Source organism: Mustela nigripes, chromosome 13 (genome assembly GCF_022355385.1).
Source record: "Mustela nigripes isolate SB6536 chromosome 13, MUSNIG.SB6536, whole genome shotgun sequence".
NCBI classification, from domain to species: domain Eukaryota; kingdom Metazoa; phylum Chordata; class Mammalia; order Carnivora; family Mustelidae; genus Mustela; species Mustela nigripes.
The window spans coordinates 5,863,327-5,883,127 of record NC_081569.1 but is presented as its reverse complement, the minus strand read 5'-3'; the positions used below and the strand labels follow the sequence as shown (position 1 = coordinate 5,883,127).

Sequence of the window (19,801 nt, the reverse complement as noted above, 5' to 3'; positions counted from 1 at the left end):
GGGTGGAGAGAGGCGGGCTGGGCCACGTGCCCGGGTCTCTCCACGTCCAGCACCAGGGAGGGCTGGTTCTCCACCTGCCAGTCCTCGTTCTGCCCGCATAGCCCCAACCAGCGTCTTCTACCCGCACATCAGAGCCTGCAGCATAAACACCCTGACGCCCCCGAGGCCCCAGGGGCTGGCAGGCTGTAGTCCCGTAGGACCAAGCATCACATGGCTGGGACTGACCTGGCAGGGACGCCACCCAGAAGCAGCTCACCTGTCTAGACCTTACCTGGCGGGATTACCGTCCGCTGGCGGAGGAACCTCAACTGGAAGGAGCCACTTATTGGAATCTCACCTGGCAGAACCTCACCTAGCAGAAACCCCCCTGCCAGGTCTCTCCTGGGAGGACCTCGCCTAGCTGGACCTCACCTGGTGGGACCTCGCCTGGCCAGACCTCACCTGGCCGGACCTCACCTGGCTGGACCGCAGGCGTTTACTCTCCAGCCCCGTCTTCTCCTGCATCAGGGCCTCCTTCTTGGCCAGGATGGCCTCCCGCTTGTGGAGCTCCTGCCCCAGCTCCTCCAGGGCCCGCCGCTGCTGCAGGACCTTCTCCATCTCCTGATCCAGCCACCTCTTCTGCTCCTCGATCTTCTGTGGGAGGGTGGGGGGCCCGGGGAGGGAAACTCAGCTCTGGAACGGGGCTGGTGAGCAGCTGCCCAGGGTCAGAGCAGGGAGAACGGCTCCCCCACTCCCCGCCATGGGCGCGGCGCCCCCCCACCTGCTGCTGCTCCAGGCTGACCACGGAGCCGTTGCTGCCGCTGCGTCGCTTCCGCTGGAAGGCCGCGATCTCTTCCGTCTTGATCTTCAGGATCTTCTGCTGCTGCTCGTGCCTTCGCTCCAGCTCCTGGGGACGCACCAGGCGAGAGGCTCAGCGGCGGGGCCGTGGGGGGCAGGCCGGGTCTCTCCAAGAGCTGCCTGGGCTCCCCAAAGTCCCTGGGGGGACAGGCTCGCCGCCCCGCATCTCACGGGACCCCACTCCACGCACGGCCCGCCTCCGCCCTCCCCCAGGCTGGAGGACACACTCAGGGAGGCCAAGCGACCGGCTCAGGAGGTCACACAGCCCCAAGGGGAGCAGGAGGTGGGGGCCTCCCCCAGATGTAGGCTGCTTCCCCCGCCGGGAGCCTGACCTGGACGCGGTGCTGCCGCTTGTTCATCTCGGTCTCCAGGCGCCGCTTCTGCTCCGTCTCCTCGCGCAGCCGCCGCTGCAGCTGCCCCTGCTGTTGCCGCATGAGCTGCACGTGCCGCTCGAGCTCCTGCAGCCGCTTCTCGCGCTGCGCCGACAGCGACGCCAGCCGCTCCGTCGCCTGCTTCCTCTCCTTCAGCACCTGGACCGACACAGCCTCCGCTGGGCCACCGCCCGCCCACCCCCCCGCCGGACACTCCACCGGGATGGGCAGGACCCAAGGCCGGGGAAGGGATAGAGGGGCGGACAGAGGGGGACACATGCCCAGGGGCTGGGGGGGTGCATAGACCCAGGACATCAGACTGGCGATGGGGGGGCAGTCTGACGGTAACTAGGGCCCAGGCACCCAGCAGGTGTTCTGTATCAAGCGATCCTGACCTTCCTCTGGAAAAGCAGGATTACCATTATGCCTACTTTACAGCTTAGGAAACTGAGGCACCGACAGGTCAGGAAACCCGAGCAAGGACACGCAGCTAGTAAAAGGCAGAGGCGGGATTCAAACCCAAGCAGTTGAGTTCCAGAGCCCGCACTCCCGGTCCTTCTACTATGTGTCTCCCGGACACCGGAACTGAGAAAAGTTAGGAAGGAAAGAGGGATGGCCAGCTGGACAGACGGATGGACGGGATCACAGAAGGGTAAAAAACAGGATGAAGAGATAATGCAGCATCAGAAAAAAGACAAGAGAAAGACAAATGGATGCACAGAAAAACGGACAGTGGGTCACATCCACTGCGACCAAAGGTGCTGAGGAAGATCATCGAAAGACGTGATCACTGGTTGACCCATGGGCTGGACCTGGGTGATCAGAGGCGCCTCACCCTGTCCTTGGAATGTGGTTTCTGCCTGCCTTTCCCGCTCTCACAGGGGGCTCCAAAGACATGGTCTTGAGACAGTGACGAGGAGCTGGGAACGCTGCACGGTTCCTAAGACGGAACCCAGTGAAGGCCTCTTGATAAACTTTCAAGATGTAGCAGGTAGGCATGGGGATCCACCGAAGATCAGCTTTGTCAATAAATTCCCTTTGCTTATTAAACCTGCCACCTTCCAACCTGGAGTGGCTGCCTCTTTGGTCTCTCTCTGCCCTCCAGATGTGGGGACCGATTTAAGGTTACCTCTGGGAAGCTCCCAAGGAGATTACCACCGAAGGAATGGACCTTGGGGAAGAAGGCATCAGGGGAAATCCTGAGCTGGTCACAGAGCTCTGTGTGTGTGGCGGGGAGGGGCAGCCCCTATGTCAGACACTCACGGACGGCCACGTGAGGACAGGGGCACCCTGAAGATGCTGGCTGATTTAGGGGATTGTGGGCTGGGGTAGAGAAGCAGAAGGCAAGGCTGTGCAGTGGGCTGGCCTTGACTGTGGGCAGTTCATGTGGCCGCTGAGACCCAGCTAGAGGCCTTGGCCTGAGTTAGAGTTAGAAGAGCTGAGATTAGAGACGGACGGATTAGAGTCTACTGCTTTCTAGGCTGGCGGACAAAGTGGGAGAGCAGAGTAATAAGCAAGTTATGAGGATGAGGGCACGAGACACCTCCGGTTGACATCGGGGCTTGGGACAAAGCCTGGTTCAGACGCTAAGAGAGGGACTCTCTAAGGAGGTGATCAGAATAAAGAGGAGGACGTTGTGGTAATTGAGGAGGAAATGGACAATGTGGCCCATGCCCCCAAACAAAGGAAAAATTTATTATTTTTTTTAAAGATTTTTGAGAGAGAGAGAGAGTGCGAGCGAGCACAGAAGCAGGGGGAGCAGCAGGCAGGGCAGAAGGAGACGCAGACTCCTGGCTGAGCAAGGTGCCCGATGCGGGACTCGATCCCAGGACTCTGAGCAGAAGGCAGACGCTTCACTGACTGAGCCACCAAGTCACCCCCACAAAGGCAAAAATTTAAAGAGCAATCACCCCAAAACTTCTAGAAGAAAACTTGCACGCTTTCTCTGCCCCTTAAATTTGTATCTTCCAAAGCCCTGCCCACAGAGACTAAAGAAAAATGTCGGGGAGACCTTCTACAAACTGCTGTCAGTTTCCTTGCCCCAAATCCCGTCCAGAGCTTCTGGAAGATGAAGGGTATGAGTGCGGGTGGACAGTGATTCCTGGCTAGATGGCCGCAACGAAAGCCGAATGGATACAGGAAGTTGCGGGAGAGGTGTGGGAAGACTGGGGAGGGGCAGAACCTTAGGCTCGCCTCATCCCAGGGTACAGCTACGTAACATTTGCATTGGTCCAAAAGACCCAGAAAATGACCCGAGGATGGCAGATCAAACTCCACAACTAAATGCATCGAAAAGGGAGGGAAGGGCGGAGGAGGTGTGGGGAGCTAAGTGGACCATAGGACTGTCCACGGGAGGGACAGATGCCAAAGAAATAAAGAAGGGAGGGAAACCCTTACACCAGGGAGCCACCACAGGAGACAACTACCATAGCATTTGGCTTTGAAAACCAGAGGGGGCAAATTTTCAGAGTTCTTACAACTAGCAACTAGCATATTTAGAGCCTGGAACTATAAAATTCAGCAGGCTCAGCTCAGGGGAGAGCCCCGAGGGTGGCAGGAAGTTAAGTCCCTGCCCTTACAGAGAGAGCACAACACATGAGCCAAGGAGATACAGCACAGAAGCAGTGGTTTGAAAAAATGCCTGGTGCATACAGGAGGGAGAGAAATTCACTAATCTCGGAGGTGTTCTGGAGGGACAGAGGTCACTGGGAGACTCCTCCAGGAACAGAGGAGCTGGAAGGCACCCTCCCCCTCTGCTGCCCCCAGCATCAGTGCTCGGCCATCTGCAGGAACCAGGCAGCACCAACATTTACTACTCAACTTATGCACACTGAGCCCCATCCCACCCCACCATGCTCAAGTGGATCTGGCCCCTGCAACCAGGCCTGCCGGAGTTCCAGCAAGACAGGAATCCTCCCCCAGAAGAAGGCCGCAAACCTTGCAAACACTCTGTGCCCCATGCTTTACAGATCCGCCTTCTCCAACCCTGCAGTTGGTCCCAGGCATGATGGCAGGTTCCGGTCACCAGAGGACCAGTCCGCAAACCTTACTAAAACTGGATGCCCTGTCCCTGTGGAGGTCACATCTCTGCCCCCTTTAATCTGCTCTTGGAGGAGCCCATCGAAACCTGGGCCACAAGCGTGGCAGTGTGCAAACAGCCCCGACAGGAGGCAGCACCACTCCAAAGTGACTCTTGCCACCAAGGAGAGGGACCTGTGACCTCACACAGCAGACTGCAGTCCCATCAGTGGGCTGGGGGCAGACATTTGGTCAGGTTCTGGGCAACAGGGGACACTGCACTGCAGGCACTATGGGACCTCTTCATCATAAGGGCACTGATTTCAAGAGCAGGAGCTGTAGCTAACTTTCTGAACACAGAGAAACAGACACAGAGTTAGACAAAATGAGGAGACAGAGGAATATGTCCCAAATGTAAGAACAGGACAAAAATCAGCAAAAGACCAAAGTGAAACAGAGATAACTAACATGCCTGAATAGAGAATTTAAATAATAAAGATTTAAATTTAAATAATAAATAGCAAATTAATAGCTTATTATTATTATAGTATATATCATACATATAATATATATATAACAATGTAATATAAATAATAAATTTAAATAATAAAGAATTTAAATAACAAAGATACTCACTGGACTTGAGAAAAGACTAACAGACATCAGTGAGACCCTCGACAAAGAGATTAAAGAAGAACCAGTCAGAGAATAGAATAAATGAAATGGAAAAGACACTAGAGAGAATAAGTAGACAAGAAGCAGCAGAAGAATGGAGGACAGAGTAATGGAAAGTCATCAAGGCAAGCAGGTGAGAGGAAAAAAAATATGCAAAATGAAAAGAGACTTAGGGAACTCAGTGACTCCCTCCAGTGTAGTAAGTTTTGCATTATAAGGATCCAGAAGAAGAGGAGGGAGAAAAGAGGGCAGAAAATTTATTTCAAGAAATTATAGCTGAAAACTTCCATCATCTGGGGAAGGAAAAAGATCCAGATCCAGGAGGTACAGAAACTCCCCCAACAAAATTAACCCAAGGAAGCCCAAACTAAGACATTTAGTAATTAAAATGGCAAAAAAATAGTGATAAAGAGAGAATTTTTAAAAGTTAAGGGGAGCACCTGGGTGGCTCAGTTAAGCATCCACCTTCGGCTCAGGTCAAGATCCCTGAGTCCCAGGATCGAGCCCCCCATCTGGTTCCCTACTCAGTGGAGAGCCTGCTTCTCCCTCTTCCTCTGCCTCTCCCCCAACTCATGTTTTCTCTCACTCTTGCTCGCTCTCTCTCAAATAAATAAAATCTTAAAAAAATAAATAAATAAATATTTTTTTTTTAAAAAGCAGGGAAGAGAAAACAGTTACCTACCATGGATTTTTCAGCAGAAATTTTGCAGGTCAGAAGAAAGTGGCCTCCTAAAATAGGAGTAATAATGAATTTCCCAAACAAAAGCTAAAGGAGCTCATGGCCACTAAACCAGCCTTGCAAGAAATGTTCAACGTGGAAAGACTGTAAAGTAAGAGTTAAAAAAGTATCAAGCACAAAAGCAGTAAAAATAAGTTTATTTGTAAAACTCAGTGAAGAGACTCTTCAGAGGATGTAAAGTTATGCACCCTATACCTAAACTGTGGAGGCAGGTAAAGAACGGGTTCAAACTCAACCCGCCCTCAACTGAAGATAGAATGCTAACTGCAGAGAATATAATACACAAATGTATTGGGAACCGCAAATCAAAAATCAGTAACAGATATGCAAAAAATAAAGAGGAAGGAATCCAAGTATATCATTAAAGAAAGCCACCAAACCGTGCGGGGAGAGCAAGAGAATAAAGGAACCAAGAGGAACTACAAAAAACCACCAACAAATAAGTAACAAAATGGCAATAAGTACAATAGCGATCAGTAATTACTTGGAATGTAAATGGACTAAAGGCTCCAATCAAAGGACAAAGACATAGGGTGATGGGATGCATAAAAAAATAAGACCAATCTATGTGCTGCCTACAAACGACACGTTTCAGACTGAAAGTTGCCTGCAGATGGAAAGGGAGGGCATGGAGACCATCACGCAATGGCTGTGAAGACAGCCCGGTAGCAGCACTGACACGGGGCTAAATGGAATTTCAAACAAAGCCCGTAACAAAAAAGGATACTATACAATTGTTAAGGGGACAATCCAACAAGAATTGGAGATAGATAAGATAGACGATAGAACAACTGTAATATTTATGCAATCGATACTAATACAATAATAGTGGGAGACTCTACCAGGCCATTTACATCCATGGACAGATCATCCAAACAGAAAAATCAACAAGGAGACAGTGGCTCTGAATGACACACTGGACCAGGACGGATCTTACAAACATATCCAGAACATTCCATCCTAAATCAGCAGGATATACATTGAAGTACACACGGAACACTCACCAGAATAGAGCATATATTGGGACGCAAAACAAATTCAAAAAGATCAAAGTCATATCCTGTGCACCCTCTCTGACCACAACACTGTGAAACCAGAAATCAACCACAAGAAAAAATCTGGAAAGAACACAAGTACATGATGTTAAACATGCTACGAGGCAGTGAAGGGGTCAACCGAGAAATCAAAGAGGAAACCAAAACATACACAGAGACAAAGGAAACTGAAAACATGACACTCCAAAGTCTTTGGGATGCAACAAAAGTGGTTCTAAGAGGGAAGTTTGATAGCAACACAGGCTGACCTCAAGAAGCAAGAAGAATCTCAAAAAAAGCTAACCTTATACCTAAAGGAGCTAGAAAAAGAAAAACAAAACCCAAATACAGCGTAAGGAAGGAAACAAGAACAATTAGAGAAGAAATAAATGATATAGAAACTAAAGAAACCACAGAACAGATCAATGAAACCAGAAGCTGGTTCCTTGAAAAGATCAATGAAATTGATAAAGCTTTAGCCGATCCTATCAAAAAAAATAAATAAAAAGAAACGAGAGAGGAAAGACACAAACAAAATCAGAAATGAAAGCGAAATAACAACCAACAGCACAGAAATACAAAGGACTGTAAAAATATTATGAAAAATGATATGCCAGGGACACCTGGGTGGCTCAGTTGGTTAAGCAGCTGCCTTCGGCTCAGGTCATGATCCCAGCGTCCTGGGATCGAGTCCCACAATGGGCTCCTTGCTCTGCAGGGAGCCTGCTTCTCCCTCTGACTCTGCCTGCCATTCTGCCTGCCTGTGCTTGCTCTCCCTCTCTCTCTGACAAATAAATAAATAAAATCTTAAAAAAATAAAGAAAGAAAAGAAAAGAAAAATGATATGCCAACAAACTGAACAACCTAGGAGAAATGGATAAATTCCTAGAAATATAACCTCCCAAAACTGAACTGGGAATAGAAAATTTGAACAAACCAATTATCAGCAATGAAACTAAATTGGTTATAAAAAAAAAAAAAAAAAAAAAACTCCCAACCAACAAAAGTTCACCACCAGATGGCTTCATAGGTGAATTCTACCAAATGTTTATTTATTTTTAAAGATTTTATTTTAGGGAGAAAGCACAAGCGGGGGGAAGGGCAAAGGGGGAGGGAATCAAGCAGACTCCCCACTGAGTGGGGAGACCGACACGGGGCCTGATCCCAGGACCCCAAGATCATGCCCTGAGCAAAAATCTAGAGACAGACACTTAACTGACTGAGCCACCCAGGCTCCTCTCACCTGAACATTTTTTTTTTTAAGATTTTATTTACTTATTTGACAGAGAGAGATCACAAGTAGGCAGAGAGGCAGGCAGAGAGAGAGGGAGAAGCAGGCTCCCTGCTGAGCAGAGAGCCCGATGCGGGGCTCGATCCCAGGACCCTGGGATCATGACCTGAGCCACCCAGGCGCCCTCAACTGAACATTTAAAGAAGTGTTAATACCCATTGCTCTCAAACTATTCCAAGTCCATTTTTTAAAAAGATTTTATTTTAAAGATTTATTTTAAAGATTTTATTTATTTGACAGAGATCACAAGTAGGCAGAGAGGCAGGCAGAGAGAGGGGGGAAAGCAGGCTCCCTGGTGGGCAGAGAGCCCGATGCGGGGCTCGATCCCAGGACCCTGAGATCATGACCTGAGCTGAAGACAGAGGCTTTAACCCACTGAGCCACCCAGGTGCCCCTGGAACAGACATTTTAACAACATTTGCTCATCCAGTCCGTGAGCATAGTCTGTCTTTCCATTTGTGTCATCTTCCATGTCTTTCATCAGTGTTTTGTGATTTTCAGATTACAAGCCTTTTACCTCTTTGGTTAGGTTTATTCCTAGATATTTTGAATTATTTTCTTAATTTCTCTTCCCGCTACTTTATTATGAGTGTGAAGAGCTGCAACAGATTTCTGTACCTTGATTTTGCATCCTGCAACTTTACTGAATTCATTTATCAGTTCTAGCAGTTTCTTTGGTTGCAGTCTCTAGGGTTTTCTGTATCTAGTATGTCATCTGCATATAGTGACAGTTTTACTTCTTTCTTACCAATTTGGCTGCATTTTATTTCTTTGTGTTGTCTGATTGCTGGGGGCAAGATTTCCTGTACTGTGTTGAATAAAACTGGGGAGAGTGGACACCATCACCTTGTTCCTGACCTTAGGGGGACAGCTCTCAGTTTCTCACCGTTGAGTGTGGTGTTGGCTGCGGGTTATCATCTGTAGCCTTCATTATGTTGAGGTTTGTTCCCTCTGAACCCACTTTTGTGGAGGGTTTTTATTGTGGGTGGACGTTGTAGTCTGTCAAGTGCTTTTGCTGCATCTGTTGAAATGATCCTATGGTTTTTATCCTTTCTCGTACTGATGTGATGTAGCACATGGATTGATCTGCAAATATTGAACCACCCCTCCCTGCATCCTGGGAATAAATCCCACTTGATTGTGGTGAATGATTTTTCTTTTAATGTGTTGTTGGATTCGGTTCACTAGTATTTTGTTGAGGATTTTTGCATCTATGCTCATCAGAGATACTGGCATGTGGTTCCTTTTTTGGCAGCGTCTTTATCTGGTTTTAGTATCAGGGTAGTGCTGACCTCCTCGAATGGATTTGGATGCTTTCCAAAATGGATTTGGAGGGGCGCTTGCGTAGGTTAAAGCCTCTACCTTCAGCTCAGGTCATGATCTCAGGGTCCTGGGATCGAGGCCCCGCATCAGGCTCTCTGCTCAATGGGGAGTCTTCTTCCCCCCGCCCCTCTGCCTGTCTCTCTGCCCACTTGTGATCTTTGTCTGTCAAATAAATAAATAAATAAAAAGACACATGGATCAACAAAACAGAATAGAAAGCCCAGAAATAAACCATGCTTATGGGGTTAATTAATTTTTAACAAAGGAAGCAAGACTATCCAACGGGAAAAAGAATCTCTTCAACAAGTGGTGTTGGGAAAACTGGACAACTACATGCAAAAGAATGAAACTGGATCACTTTCTTACACCACACACAAAAATAAACTCAAATGGGTTAAGGACCTAAATGTGAGACCTGAAACCATAAAAATCACAGAAGGGAGCACAGGAAGTAACTTCTCTGAAATCAGCTGAAGCAACATTTTTCCAGCTAGGCCCCTGAGACAAGGGAAATAGACGAAGAAATAGAGTTGAGGCCACGTCCAAATAAAAAGCTTCTGCACAGCAAGGAAACCAGCAGCAGAACAAAAGGTAACCTCTGGAATAGAAGAAGATATTTGCAAATGACATAGCCAGTGAGAGATTAGTATCCAAAATATATGAAGAACTTACACAACTCAACACCAAAAAGACAAATAATCCAATCAAAAATGGGCAGAAGACATGAACAGACATTCCTCTAAAGAAGACTTCCAGACAGCCAACACACGTACGTAAAGATGTTCAACCATCACTCATCATCAGGGAAATGCAAATCAAAACCACGATGAGGTATCACCTCGTGCTTGTTGGAATGGCTAGAAATAAAAAGACGAGAAGTAACAAGTGTTGTGGAGGGTGGTGGGTGGGAAGGAAACCTCATGTACTGCTGCTGGGAATGCAAATCAGGGCAGCCGCTATGGAAGATAGTCTAGAGGGTCCACAAAAATTAAAAACAGAAATACCGGGGCACCTGGGTGGCTCAGTGGGTTAAGCCTCTGCCTTCGGCTCAGGTCATGATCTCAGGGTTCTGGGATCGAGCCCCACAACTGGCTCTCTGCAGGGAGCCTGCTTCCCCCCTCTCTCCCCACCTGCCTCTCTACCTACTTGTGATTTCTGTCAAATAAATAAAATCTCAAAAAAATTTTTAAATAAAAAGTAGCATACATTATTAAAAAAAACAAAAAACAGAAATACCATATGATCCAGTCATCGGTATTTACTTAAAGGAAATAGAAATGCTAATTTGAAAGGATACAAGCACCGCTATGTTTATTGCAGTATTATTTTTTAAAGATTTTATTTATTTGAGGGACTGAGTGAGAGAAAGCACAAGCAGAAGGGAGAGGCAGACTCCTTGCTGAGCAGACAGCCTGATGTGGAGCTTGATCCCAGGACCCTGGGATCATGACCTGAGCTGAAGGCAGGTGCTTAACTGACTGAGCCACCCAGGTGCCCCTCACTGCAGCATTATTTACGAGAGCCAAAATACGGAAGCAGCCCAAGTGTCCACTGATAAATGAATGGATAAAGATGTGGTATATATACACAATGACTACCATTGAGCCCTAAAAAAAGAACGAGATCTTGCCATTTGCAACCACATGGATGGACCCAGAGAGTACTATGCTAAGTGAAATAAAAGACAAATACTATACGATCTTTGCCAGTATGCAGAATCTAAAGAACAAATGAACAAACAGCACAAACAGAAATCACAAGCACACCCACCAGCACAGGGAGCTAACTGATGGCTGCTAGCAGAAAGGAGAATGGGTAGAATGGGTGAAGGGGAGTGGGAGGTCCAAGCTTCCAGCTAGGGAATGAATAAATCACGGGGATGAAAGGCACAGCATATGGAACACAGTCAGTGCTACTGGAACAGTGTGGGGTGGTACAGGCGAAAGCTGCACTTGTGGTGAGCCTCGCACAAGCACAGACCTGTCAAATCACTGTGTTGTGCACCTAAAACTACTGTAACATTGTGTGTCAACTATACTTCCAAAAAAAACCCCAAAACCCCAGCAGATTAAACTATTAAGACATAAGACCAGTCTGACTGGGTAGACTACAGTATTGCCCTAGGCTTCCGTACATTTGGCTGATCAACCAGTAGGGTCTGTTGCCCCCTATGTCGGACTGGGGACCCCAGCAAGGCACCCAATCCTGTAAAGACATAGAAGTCACGGGAAACAGCCGTGGTCCCAACTCTTCCCGAAGAGCAAGCTGCTGTGCTGCTGAGAACACCAAGCCCCACCATGCCTGGGAAAGGGATCATCTACCAGAACCTGCCTCGGGATGTCCCATCAGGTTGGGTGAGTGACTTCACACCCCCAGGTGAAAGGGAACTATCCAATCTCCACGGGGATTCTGTTGTCCTGCTACAAGCTGGACTTGCTGAAATGCACTATAAGTGCAACGGAATATGCACCATGGAGGGAGGGAAGAAGGTGGGGGCTGGGTACGTCCCACCCCCATCCATCTTTACACAGACTGTGCTGCCTCTCCCAGCCAACATGCACGGTATGCATAACCAGGCCAATTTCCTAAAGGGGCCATCCTGCGTCTCAATGCCAGGTGGACATTGTTTCCAGTAATACGATGTGGCCGCCATCTTGGTTCCCTCCTTTAGCCCGGTGGTTACAGCACACACAGAAACCCTTACTGAATTCATCCAGCAAGGCTTAGAGGACAGCCCACAAAGTCTGTTCTTACTGAACACTGATGTCTCTGTTGAGAACAGCTATCCTCCAAAACAGCATGGCCTGGGACACTGTCACTCCACGAGGAGGCACCTGTGCCATTATCCAGACAGACTGCAGTGTGTTCACAGCTGAGTCTGCTGACACATGGTTTTATTAAATCACACGAGAACATAAGTGAACCGAGTGATCCCAGCCCCAGCCTTGGGGACTCAGAAATCAGTGGTTCACATCATGGGCTCTTAGAAAAAGCAGTGACTGATTTTGGAATTTGGAATCCGTGTCTTATTCTGTATTCTCTCTTACATGTGCCTACGTTGTTCCTGGGGCATCTGCCTCCAAGATAGCCAGAGGGCCACGAAAAGAGCTACCTTGAAGTGAATCCAATGCCTTGCTGATGGGTCAGAGCCCACTGCAGAAAGAGGGGCACCCGAGACAAGTTCCCGTGCTTAGTAAACCTGCCACCTTCCTACTTGGAGTAGCTGTCTCTTTCTCCCATTCTCCCTGCCCTCCGAGCGTGGGGACCCATTTCGGGTTATCCCTGGGGAGCTCCAGAGTGGGTTACAAACCAACAAAATGATAAACGGGTGTATGGATGAGACAGACATATGGACAGGTGGGTAGAAAGACAGAGGGAAGAAGGAATAGAGAGGTAAGTGGCCAGGGAAGCGGGAGGGGAGGGTGGCATGAGGAAGGGGTACCTTGCTTTCGATGCCCACCCTTCCCCTCTCACTGGTCTGCAGCAGGAGTAGCCTTCCTGCCCCTGCTCTGTTTAAAGCTGAGCCGACCCCTCCTCCCCCACGGCTGCCGACTTCTGTGGAACACCAGCCTCACCCTGGGAGGCCGGGAGGTCGTTCACCAAAGCAGCCAGAAGCCAGGGCCATGAGGGCCTGAACATCCACTGCTTCCAGTGAACTTGGGCCCTGGGGCCCATGTGTCTCCATCCCAGGACTCCAGCCACCACCCCAAGGTCCCAACACTGACCTGCACCTGGCTCTGGGCGGCGGCGACCCTCTTGCGGAACTCCTGGAGCTGAGAGCGCTCGCCTGCGTCCTGAGGCTCCTTGCCCTCGAGCTCCCGCAGCTGCCTCTGGCTTTCGCTCAGCTCAGCCCGCACCTGTTCTGCCTCCTGCTCCAGCTCCCGGATGTGCTGGCTATGCTGGCGGTTCAGGGCCTGGGCCGCCTTCCCTGGTAGAAAGGGGGCGGGGGAGGGCGTGCTCCTCAGCACAGGTGGGCCCCCTCCACCAGGGGGGACCATCCCTTCGCTCCCCTGGGCGGGGTTCCAGACGGCTGTCCACCATGGGCACCTGCACGGGTTTTGCCAAACTTTGGTTCCACTGGTAACGTGAGTTACTTACTTAAACTACTCTTTTAAATTGCTCGCTTTTTAAATGAGCCTTATTGGTAACAGCTATTATGGATTAAACTGGCTTTAGTTCTACCTAATACATGCTAACAAATACAGACCTTGGGCCTGCATATAATTAAGCCTCTAGAATTAACTTCCTTTGCAGGAAATCTGAGGACAGAGGAACAAGTTAAATAACACCACAAGGAAGCAAATAGGCAAACCTAGAACACAGGGGTTGGGAGGTGGGGGATTTGAGACACGTGAGAAGGAGCTAGAAGGGAGACTTCAGAGGCCTAACAAGCACGCACAGCACGTGGGACACATGGGGAGCTGGGTTCCAGCAAACCAGCGGTCTGCACACCCTGCCGAGGAACTGAGGGGACGGGCCCGTGCCTTGGGCGTCCAGGTGACAGTAAGTTTTGTTAGATATGCTCACAGCATTTCGGTTAAAATGTCCAAAAAGAGGCATACCGAAAGGTGTGGGGGCCCAGTGACAAGATGCCAGGGATTTGCTTCGAAGCCCTCAGCAAAGAGAAAAGGGAGAGATGAATGCGGGGAAAAGCTCGTAACGCTAAATCTGGGTGGTGGGTAAGGGCCCCACTGGTCCAGTCTCTCCCTGTGGGTTTGAAATTTTTCATAAGGCATTTTGTAATAAACCTATAACTATTAAAATAAAAAGGCTCAGCTGGTCACTACCTCACACCATTCCCAGCCCCTTGACGCGCATCACCGGTGGCAGATAGCATGATCTGGGGACACTGTTTGCTCCCTGAGACCAAGAGAGTCGGTGTGCATGATGGGGCTAACCCAGCACACTACTAATGAATACAACCCCTGCTACTACCACCAGGTAATGCGAACCAGCCTCATCGCTCCAGCTGAATTAACTCACTTCAACAACCCATAAAACAGGTAGAACTACCAGCCCCACCTTAGAGATGGGAAGACCGAGTCACAGAGGCGCTATCCTACTTGCTCAAGGTCGTCCAGCTGGAAGAGGCTGGCTGGTTACCAGACCTAAGCCGACGGGCCCCCGCTCCTAACCACCCCCAGGTGGAAGCCCCACCCGAGAGCCCACCACCTCACCTGTGCGGACCAGCTCGCCAATGAGCTCCTCCTTCATGCGGATGTTGATGGCCAGTTCTCGGATCTTCTGCTGGGCTTGGGCCAGCCGCCACTCAGACGCCATGGCCGCTGGGGTCTGACGGGGTCGAGCCGGGGCCTTGCTCCCACCACTGACTGTAACAAACCCACTGTCAAGGCCGCTGCCCCCACAGGGGGAGGTGGGGGAGGAAAGAGGCACACTCCGGGCAGGGGCGGCCAGACAGCCAGGGACGAGGCATGGACCGTCCAGGAGGGCAGTGCAGGGCCACGGAGGGGAGGGTCAGAGCCCTCTCTGCCCCAGACCCAGCTCACCTCTGGGCCCCAGGATGGCTGCACCCACTTCCTCAACGGTAAGCTCTGGGCCCTTCCTGTCGAGTGGACTCTCTGGGCGGGCCCCCACCCTCTGGCTCCACTTGCTGATTCCGTTTCTGGAAGACAGAAGCAGGGGTCTGTACCCTTCCCCACAAGGAAGGAAGAGAAGCCACTGGGCCTTCGGTCCCCTCAGAGTCAGTGGAACCAGGGTGACAGTCTGGGAGAACTGAGGCACAGGGCTGAGCTTTTGGGGGCACTGAGGGCCGCCTTGAAGGCTGGGAACCCTGAACCCCACAGCACGTTCACCCCAGTGAGAACCCTGGGTTCCAAGCCCACCGCCCCCATCTGTACCTCCCAATAGGACCTGGAGGTGAGCACAGCCCGGGACTCCAACGGGATCCTTCCTGGGCCCAGCCTGGGCGCTGAGCTGCTTCCTGTCAGGTGGGCGGCGGGTCCCACTCACCTGCGCAGGTGCAGGGTCCGCGGCGGCTCCGCCACTTGCTCCTCCCCCTCCTCCTCCGCCGCCGATGAACTGCTTCCGCTTCCAGGCCCATCTGCCTCCACCTTGGCTCCCGCCTCTCCGCCATTTGTCACCTGCTAGGGGAGTGCCAATGGCCTCAGGACAGGAAGCCTCCAGGGCACCCTCCATCAGTCATTTCCCATCACCAGTCTTTGCACCCCCCATGCCTCCCCTCCCCACCGCCCATCCCAAGTTGGAGCAGGAGCTCCCCCTCTCCCCCACCCCACAACACCCACAGCACCTGGGACTCCTCAGGTGACAATCTGCCCTTCCTTTATATACAGGCCATAGGCACCCAAGTCTGCACTCTGCCTGAGCACCGGGTATATAACAGACTACTGCCAGACTCACGCCCTCCCTCTCTGTGCATCGGGCTGTTACAGCAGACATGACTCAGAGCTTTGAAGAAGATGCCAGAACAGTCTTTGTCCAAAAGGTCATAAGTAGGAAGACAAGCTCAGGGAGATTAGGGCCTTTCGAAAAGTATACTTGCAAAGACAAAAGGGGTGGCCTGAGAGGTGATAAGCTCCCCATCTCTGGAGGTATACAAGCTTCCCAGCCAGCGCCGGAAGCCAGAATCCCCTCTGTAACCTCCTCATTCCACAATCTCCAGCCAGCCCTGAATGCCCAATGACAGCAGATCCTTCTGAGAGGCCAAATTTTGGCCCTTCCCCTAGGGGCACTGGAAAGGGCGTCTCACAGCTGGTCCCAGGAAAGCCCAGGGTGAGCGGCACATTCCCCGGCACTGCCTTTCCCCTGTCTGAGCCTGTCCAGTTCAAGAGACAGCTTGCCTCACCACTTCCTCACCTCTCCCCAGTTCTCGGGGCCAACTTCGTCTCCAGGAAGGCAGGCAGGAGGCACCATGCCCAGCACGTGGCTGTGGGCACCCCCCAGAGGAGCTGTGTGAGGCCGAGGCACAAAGGACCCAGGAGGCAGACCCTGCAGGAGCCCTGGGGCCCCCCAGCCAGGCCGCACCAGTTCTAGCCGCAGCCGCAGCTCTGCCATCTCCTGCTGCTGCTCCCGCAGCCGGTCGCTCTGCAAGACAAGTTCCCGGGGCTGATGGGGGACGCGGATGCGGAGGGTGCATGGACGCCCACTGGCAGAAGTGCAGAAAACTGTAGAACAGGTCTGAGGCCACCCCACCCTCTCTGGGCTAAAAACCGAGAAGGGCCAAATATCTCTGACCACCTCTCAGGGCCCCGCACACTCCCAACACATGCTGCACTAGTTCAGGGTCAAATTCTCACCCCATCCTATTAGGCCCTATCCCGCCCTCTGTGTCAATCCTCCACTTCCATGCCAATCACAGCCGCGAGAGGGCGCCAGCAGCAATGCTGACTCAGTTACCTTGGGACAAAAAGGCCTGACTCCAGGGACAGACCAGCAGCCCCTCCAGTCCCACCTCTCATGCCCGCTCACTGCCATGCCGCGCGCCCATCCACCAGATTCTGTTCCTCACCTCCACGCTTTTGCCCAGCTATGCCTCCCCTATCTCTTCCCACCCTCTCAGAAGCCGGCGGTGGCTAACTCCCTCTGCTGCAGAGAGGCTCGGCTCAGTTTCCCCTGGAGGAAGCCCGCCGCCCACCTGCAGTTTGTACTGCTCCATGGCGTCCTCCAGCGCGGCCAGAAAGTCTCGGTTCTCCTCCTCCAGCCGGGCCACCTGGCTCTGCAGTGCAAGCAGCTGTACTGCCCCGTCCTCGTCCTACCGGGCAAGGAGAGAGGCTTCAGGGACATGAGCTGGCAGGACAAGCCTGCCTTTCTCTGGGACACCCCAGCCCTCCCTCTGCCCTGCCAGGGGCTCCCCTAGTCCAACTTGCTACTCCACTGCAGGCCCTGCCTGGCAATCGGGGCTCCAGAGCCCACCCTGCCAGTGGTCCCCTCTGCAAGCTATTGGGACCATCTCCTGCCATTATTAATCACACTTTTATTGACAATAATAACATTACCGCTATTACTAGGAACAACCTACTGAGGCTCCACAGCATGCTGGTCTGGGCCCTTGATACACCTCCAGCCCTTACAACATCCCCAGAAGGTAGATACCAACGTTAGCCCATTTCACAGAGACCCTGAGGCTCAGGGAGGGTAGGGAATGCGATCGAGGTGATCAGCAGAAAGGCCTCTGGATCAGGAATGGGCTCTGCCGATGGACATGGGGCAGGGGCACAACTGGCTTGATGATGACCTCTTCCTTCCCCTTCCCTCTCTCCCCGGGGCCACACCTGGCCCTTGGCCACCGTCGGCCCGCCGGGCCCCTGCGTGGCCTGCTCCTCGGCGGAGGCGCTCTCGATGCCGCTGTCAGGCCCGGAGGCGGAGCTCAGGGCGCTGCGCTCGCCCTCGACGGCGCACAGCCAGTCGCGCACCTTGCGGGCCGCGGCGCCGGGCAGCCCGGGCTCGGCCTGCAGCTCGCGCAGGAGGCTGTAGGCGGCATCGGTGCGGGCCCGGTAGCGCGCGCACTCCGCGCCCAGACGCGCGGCGGCGGCGGCGGCGGCAGGGGCGGGGGCGTTGGCGGCGCCGGGGACGCGCCGGCCGCGGTGGATGATGCGAGTCTCAGAGCGGTGGCGCGGGGGCCCCCGCGCGCCGGCCGCCGCCTCCTCGGGGGCGCGCTCGATTTCGGGCCGCCAGTTGACGGTGGCGCGGTTGCGGATGTTCTGGGCGCGGCTGGCGTAGTTGAGGGTGTTGAGGGTCTCGTCGAAGTCCGAGGAGGAGGGACTGACGCAGGCGATCATCACCGTCTTGGCGTTCCCGCCCAGCGAGTCTTTGAGGATCCTGAGGACGCCAGGTGGGCCGCGTCAGGGGCCCCGGGGCGCCGGGACCTCGAATCGGACCCCGCGGGACGGCAGCTCGGACTGGTGGGCGGCGCGCCCCGGAAGCCAGACCGGACCCATCCCCTACTCGCCTCCCCCTACCCCGCCCCCTTTTCCCCACCAGCAGCCCGGGAGAGGCGCCTCTGCTCGCGCGGGCCATTGGCCGCAGGGCCCTCACCGGGTGATCTTGGAGTCCCGGTAGGGGATGTGGCTGCCACGGCGCTGGGGGTCGCCCAGGGCGCTGATGACGTTGCCCAGCGCCAGGAGGCTGCTGTTGATCTGGATGCTCTCCTTGAGCCGCTCGCCTGTGCTGCCCGTCTTGAGCACCCTCTCTGAGCCCGCCAGGTCCACGAAGTGGAACTTGGAGACCAGCAGCTGGCCCGCGGTGGGTCGGGGTAGGCGGCTGGGGGCGCGCCCCCGCTGCTCCAGGGTCACGGTGAACACAGTGTGTGAGCGGCTGGACAGGCGGTTGAGGTGCGTGGCCCCCGTGTGCCGCGCTGCGTTGCCCATCTCCAGGAGGCTCAGCACCTCGTCCAGGCCCTCCACGTCTACCTCCTTCACGCCACACAGCACTGCGGGCACAGAAGGTGGTGAGCCTGGGGCGGGACTGACCGTCCAGGAGGGCAGACAGAGCAGGGCTGGCCCCCTACAGCTTTTCCCGACCCAGATGCCCCTTCCCCATGCCCACTGAACCCCAGAGAGGGGGTCCTGCCCATCGTGACCCAGACAGAGGGGCTCCAGCTTGCCCCAAGCCCACCTCAATGCCTTGCACTCTAAGTACAGATGTATATACTGAACTCAGTGGAGACAGGAGACAGGAAGGCAAAATCTTCCAGAGCTTGGGTTCCCCAGTTAGGAGGTACCCCTCGCAGACAGGTGAACTGCCCCTCAGCCGGTGAAGCCCCACTGCCAGCAGAGGCGGCCCCGGGAGTTCCTCACCAACATTTCCCCGATCATCCTCCCGAAGCTGGATGTCTCGGCTGGCAGTGCCCACCTCCAGCAGGTCTCGGAACTCTTCCTTATACACTTCCAGGTAGGACACGTGCACGAGGCAGTCCAGCAGGTCATTCTCATCAATCAGCTTGAAGGCTTCAGCCATGGCCCGGGGGATGATGCCCTGCTCATCCTCGTGAAGGGAAGCTGGGGACACACCACAGAGCCTCCTGCCACCATGCCTTCAGCCGGACAGGGCTCAGGGCCCAGAGGCCCCTGCCGGCAACTGGAGGCCGACGGTCCAGCATGAAGACAGCAGCAGAGGCCAGGATGGCTGGGGAGCCTGAGCCGGCCCATGCCCGGGGGTGGTCAGGCAGAATTACAGAATGTCAGAGTTGGAAGCAACCTCTCAAGGTACCACCAACCCCTTTTATGATGTAAGCATCCCCTCCACTACATCTCTGCCTGATCATCAGATACCCCTGGTTTGATTACTCCCTGGGACAGGGAGCTCGTTATTATAATCTGTGCTCAGTTATCTAAAGGACCTCCTACATTTATCCCAAGGAAGTAATAAGAGGCTCTTCAGCACTCTGCATAACTCAAAAAAAAAAAAAAAATGTCCTAAGATCCAAGAGGGGATCTGGTTAAATAAATTATATACACCATAGAATGCCATAGAATGCCAAGCCACCACTTAAAAATTAGCTTGAAGCGGGGCACCTGGGTGGCTCAATGGGTTAAAG

General features: G+C 52.9%; 1 protein-coding gene across 4 annotated transcripts in view; it reads right to left on the bottom strand.

Moving 5' to 3' along the window:
• The window catches only part of KIF7 (kinesin family member 7), a 28,716-nt gene that overhangs the window by 5,559 nt on the left and 3,356 nt on the right, over positions 1-19,801 (bottom strand). For 3 of the 4 annotated variants that reach the window (XM_059371587.1, XM_059371588.1, XM_059371585.1), the window contains exons 3-14: positions 19,062-19,262; positions 18,301-18,694; positions 17,538-18,084; positions 16,901-17,017; positions 16,123-16,350; positions 15,259-15,392; positions 14,796-14,911; positions 14,466-14,618; positions 13,014-13,216; positions 1,170-1,367; positions 761-886; positions 457-633 (exon numbers count right to left, since the gene is read on the bottom strand). In XM_059371587.1, the coding sequence (XP_059227570.1) occupies positions 457-633; positions 761-886; positions 1,170-1,367; positions 13,014-13,216; positions 14,466-14,618; positions 14,796-14,911; positions 15,259-15,392; positions 16,123-16,350; positions 16,901-17,017; positions 17,538-18,084; positions 18,301-18,694; positions 19,062-19,262 (2,594 nt within the window). The remainder of the gene's footprint in view (positions 1-456; positions 634-760; positions 887-1,169; positions 1,368-13,013; positions 13,217-14,465; positions 14,619-14,795; positions 14,912-15,258; positions 15,393-16,122; positions 16,351-16,900; positions 17,018-17,537; positions 18,085-18,300; positions 18,695-19,061; positions 19,263-19,801) is intronic. The other variant, XM_059371586.1, reaches the window with a different exon arrangement.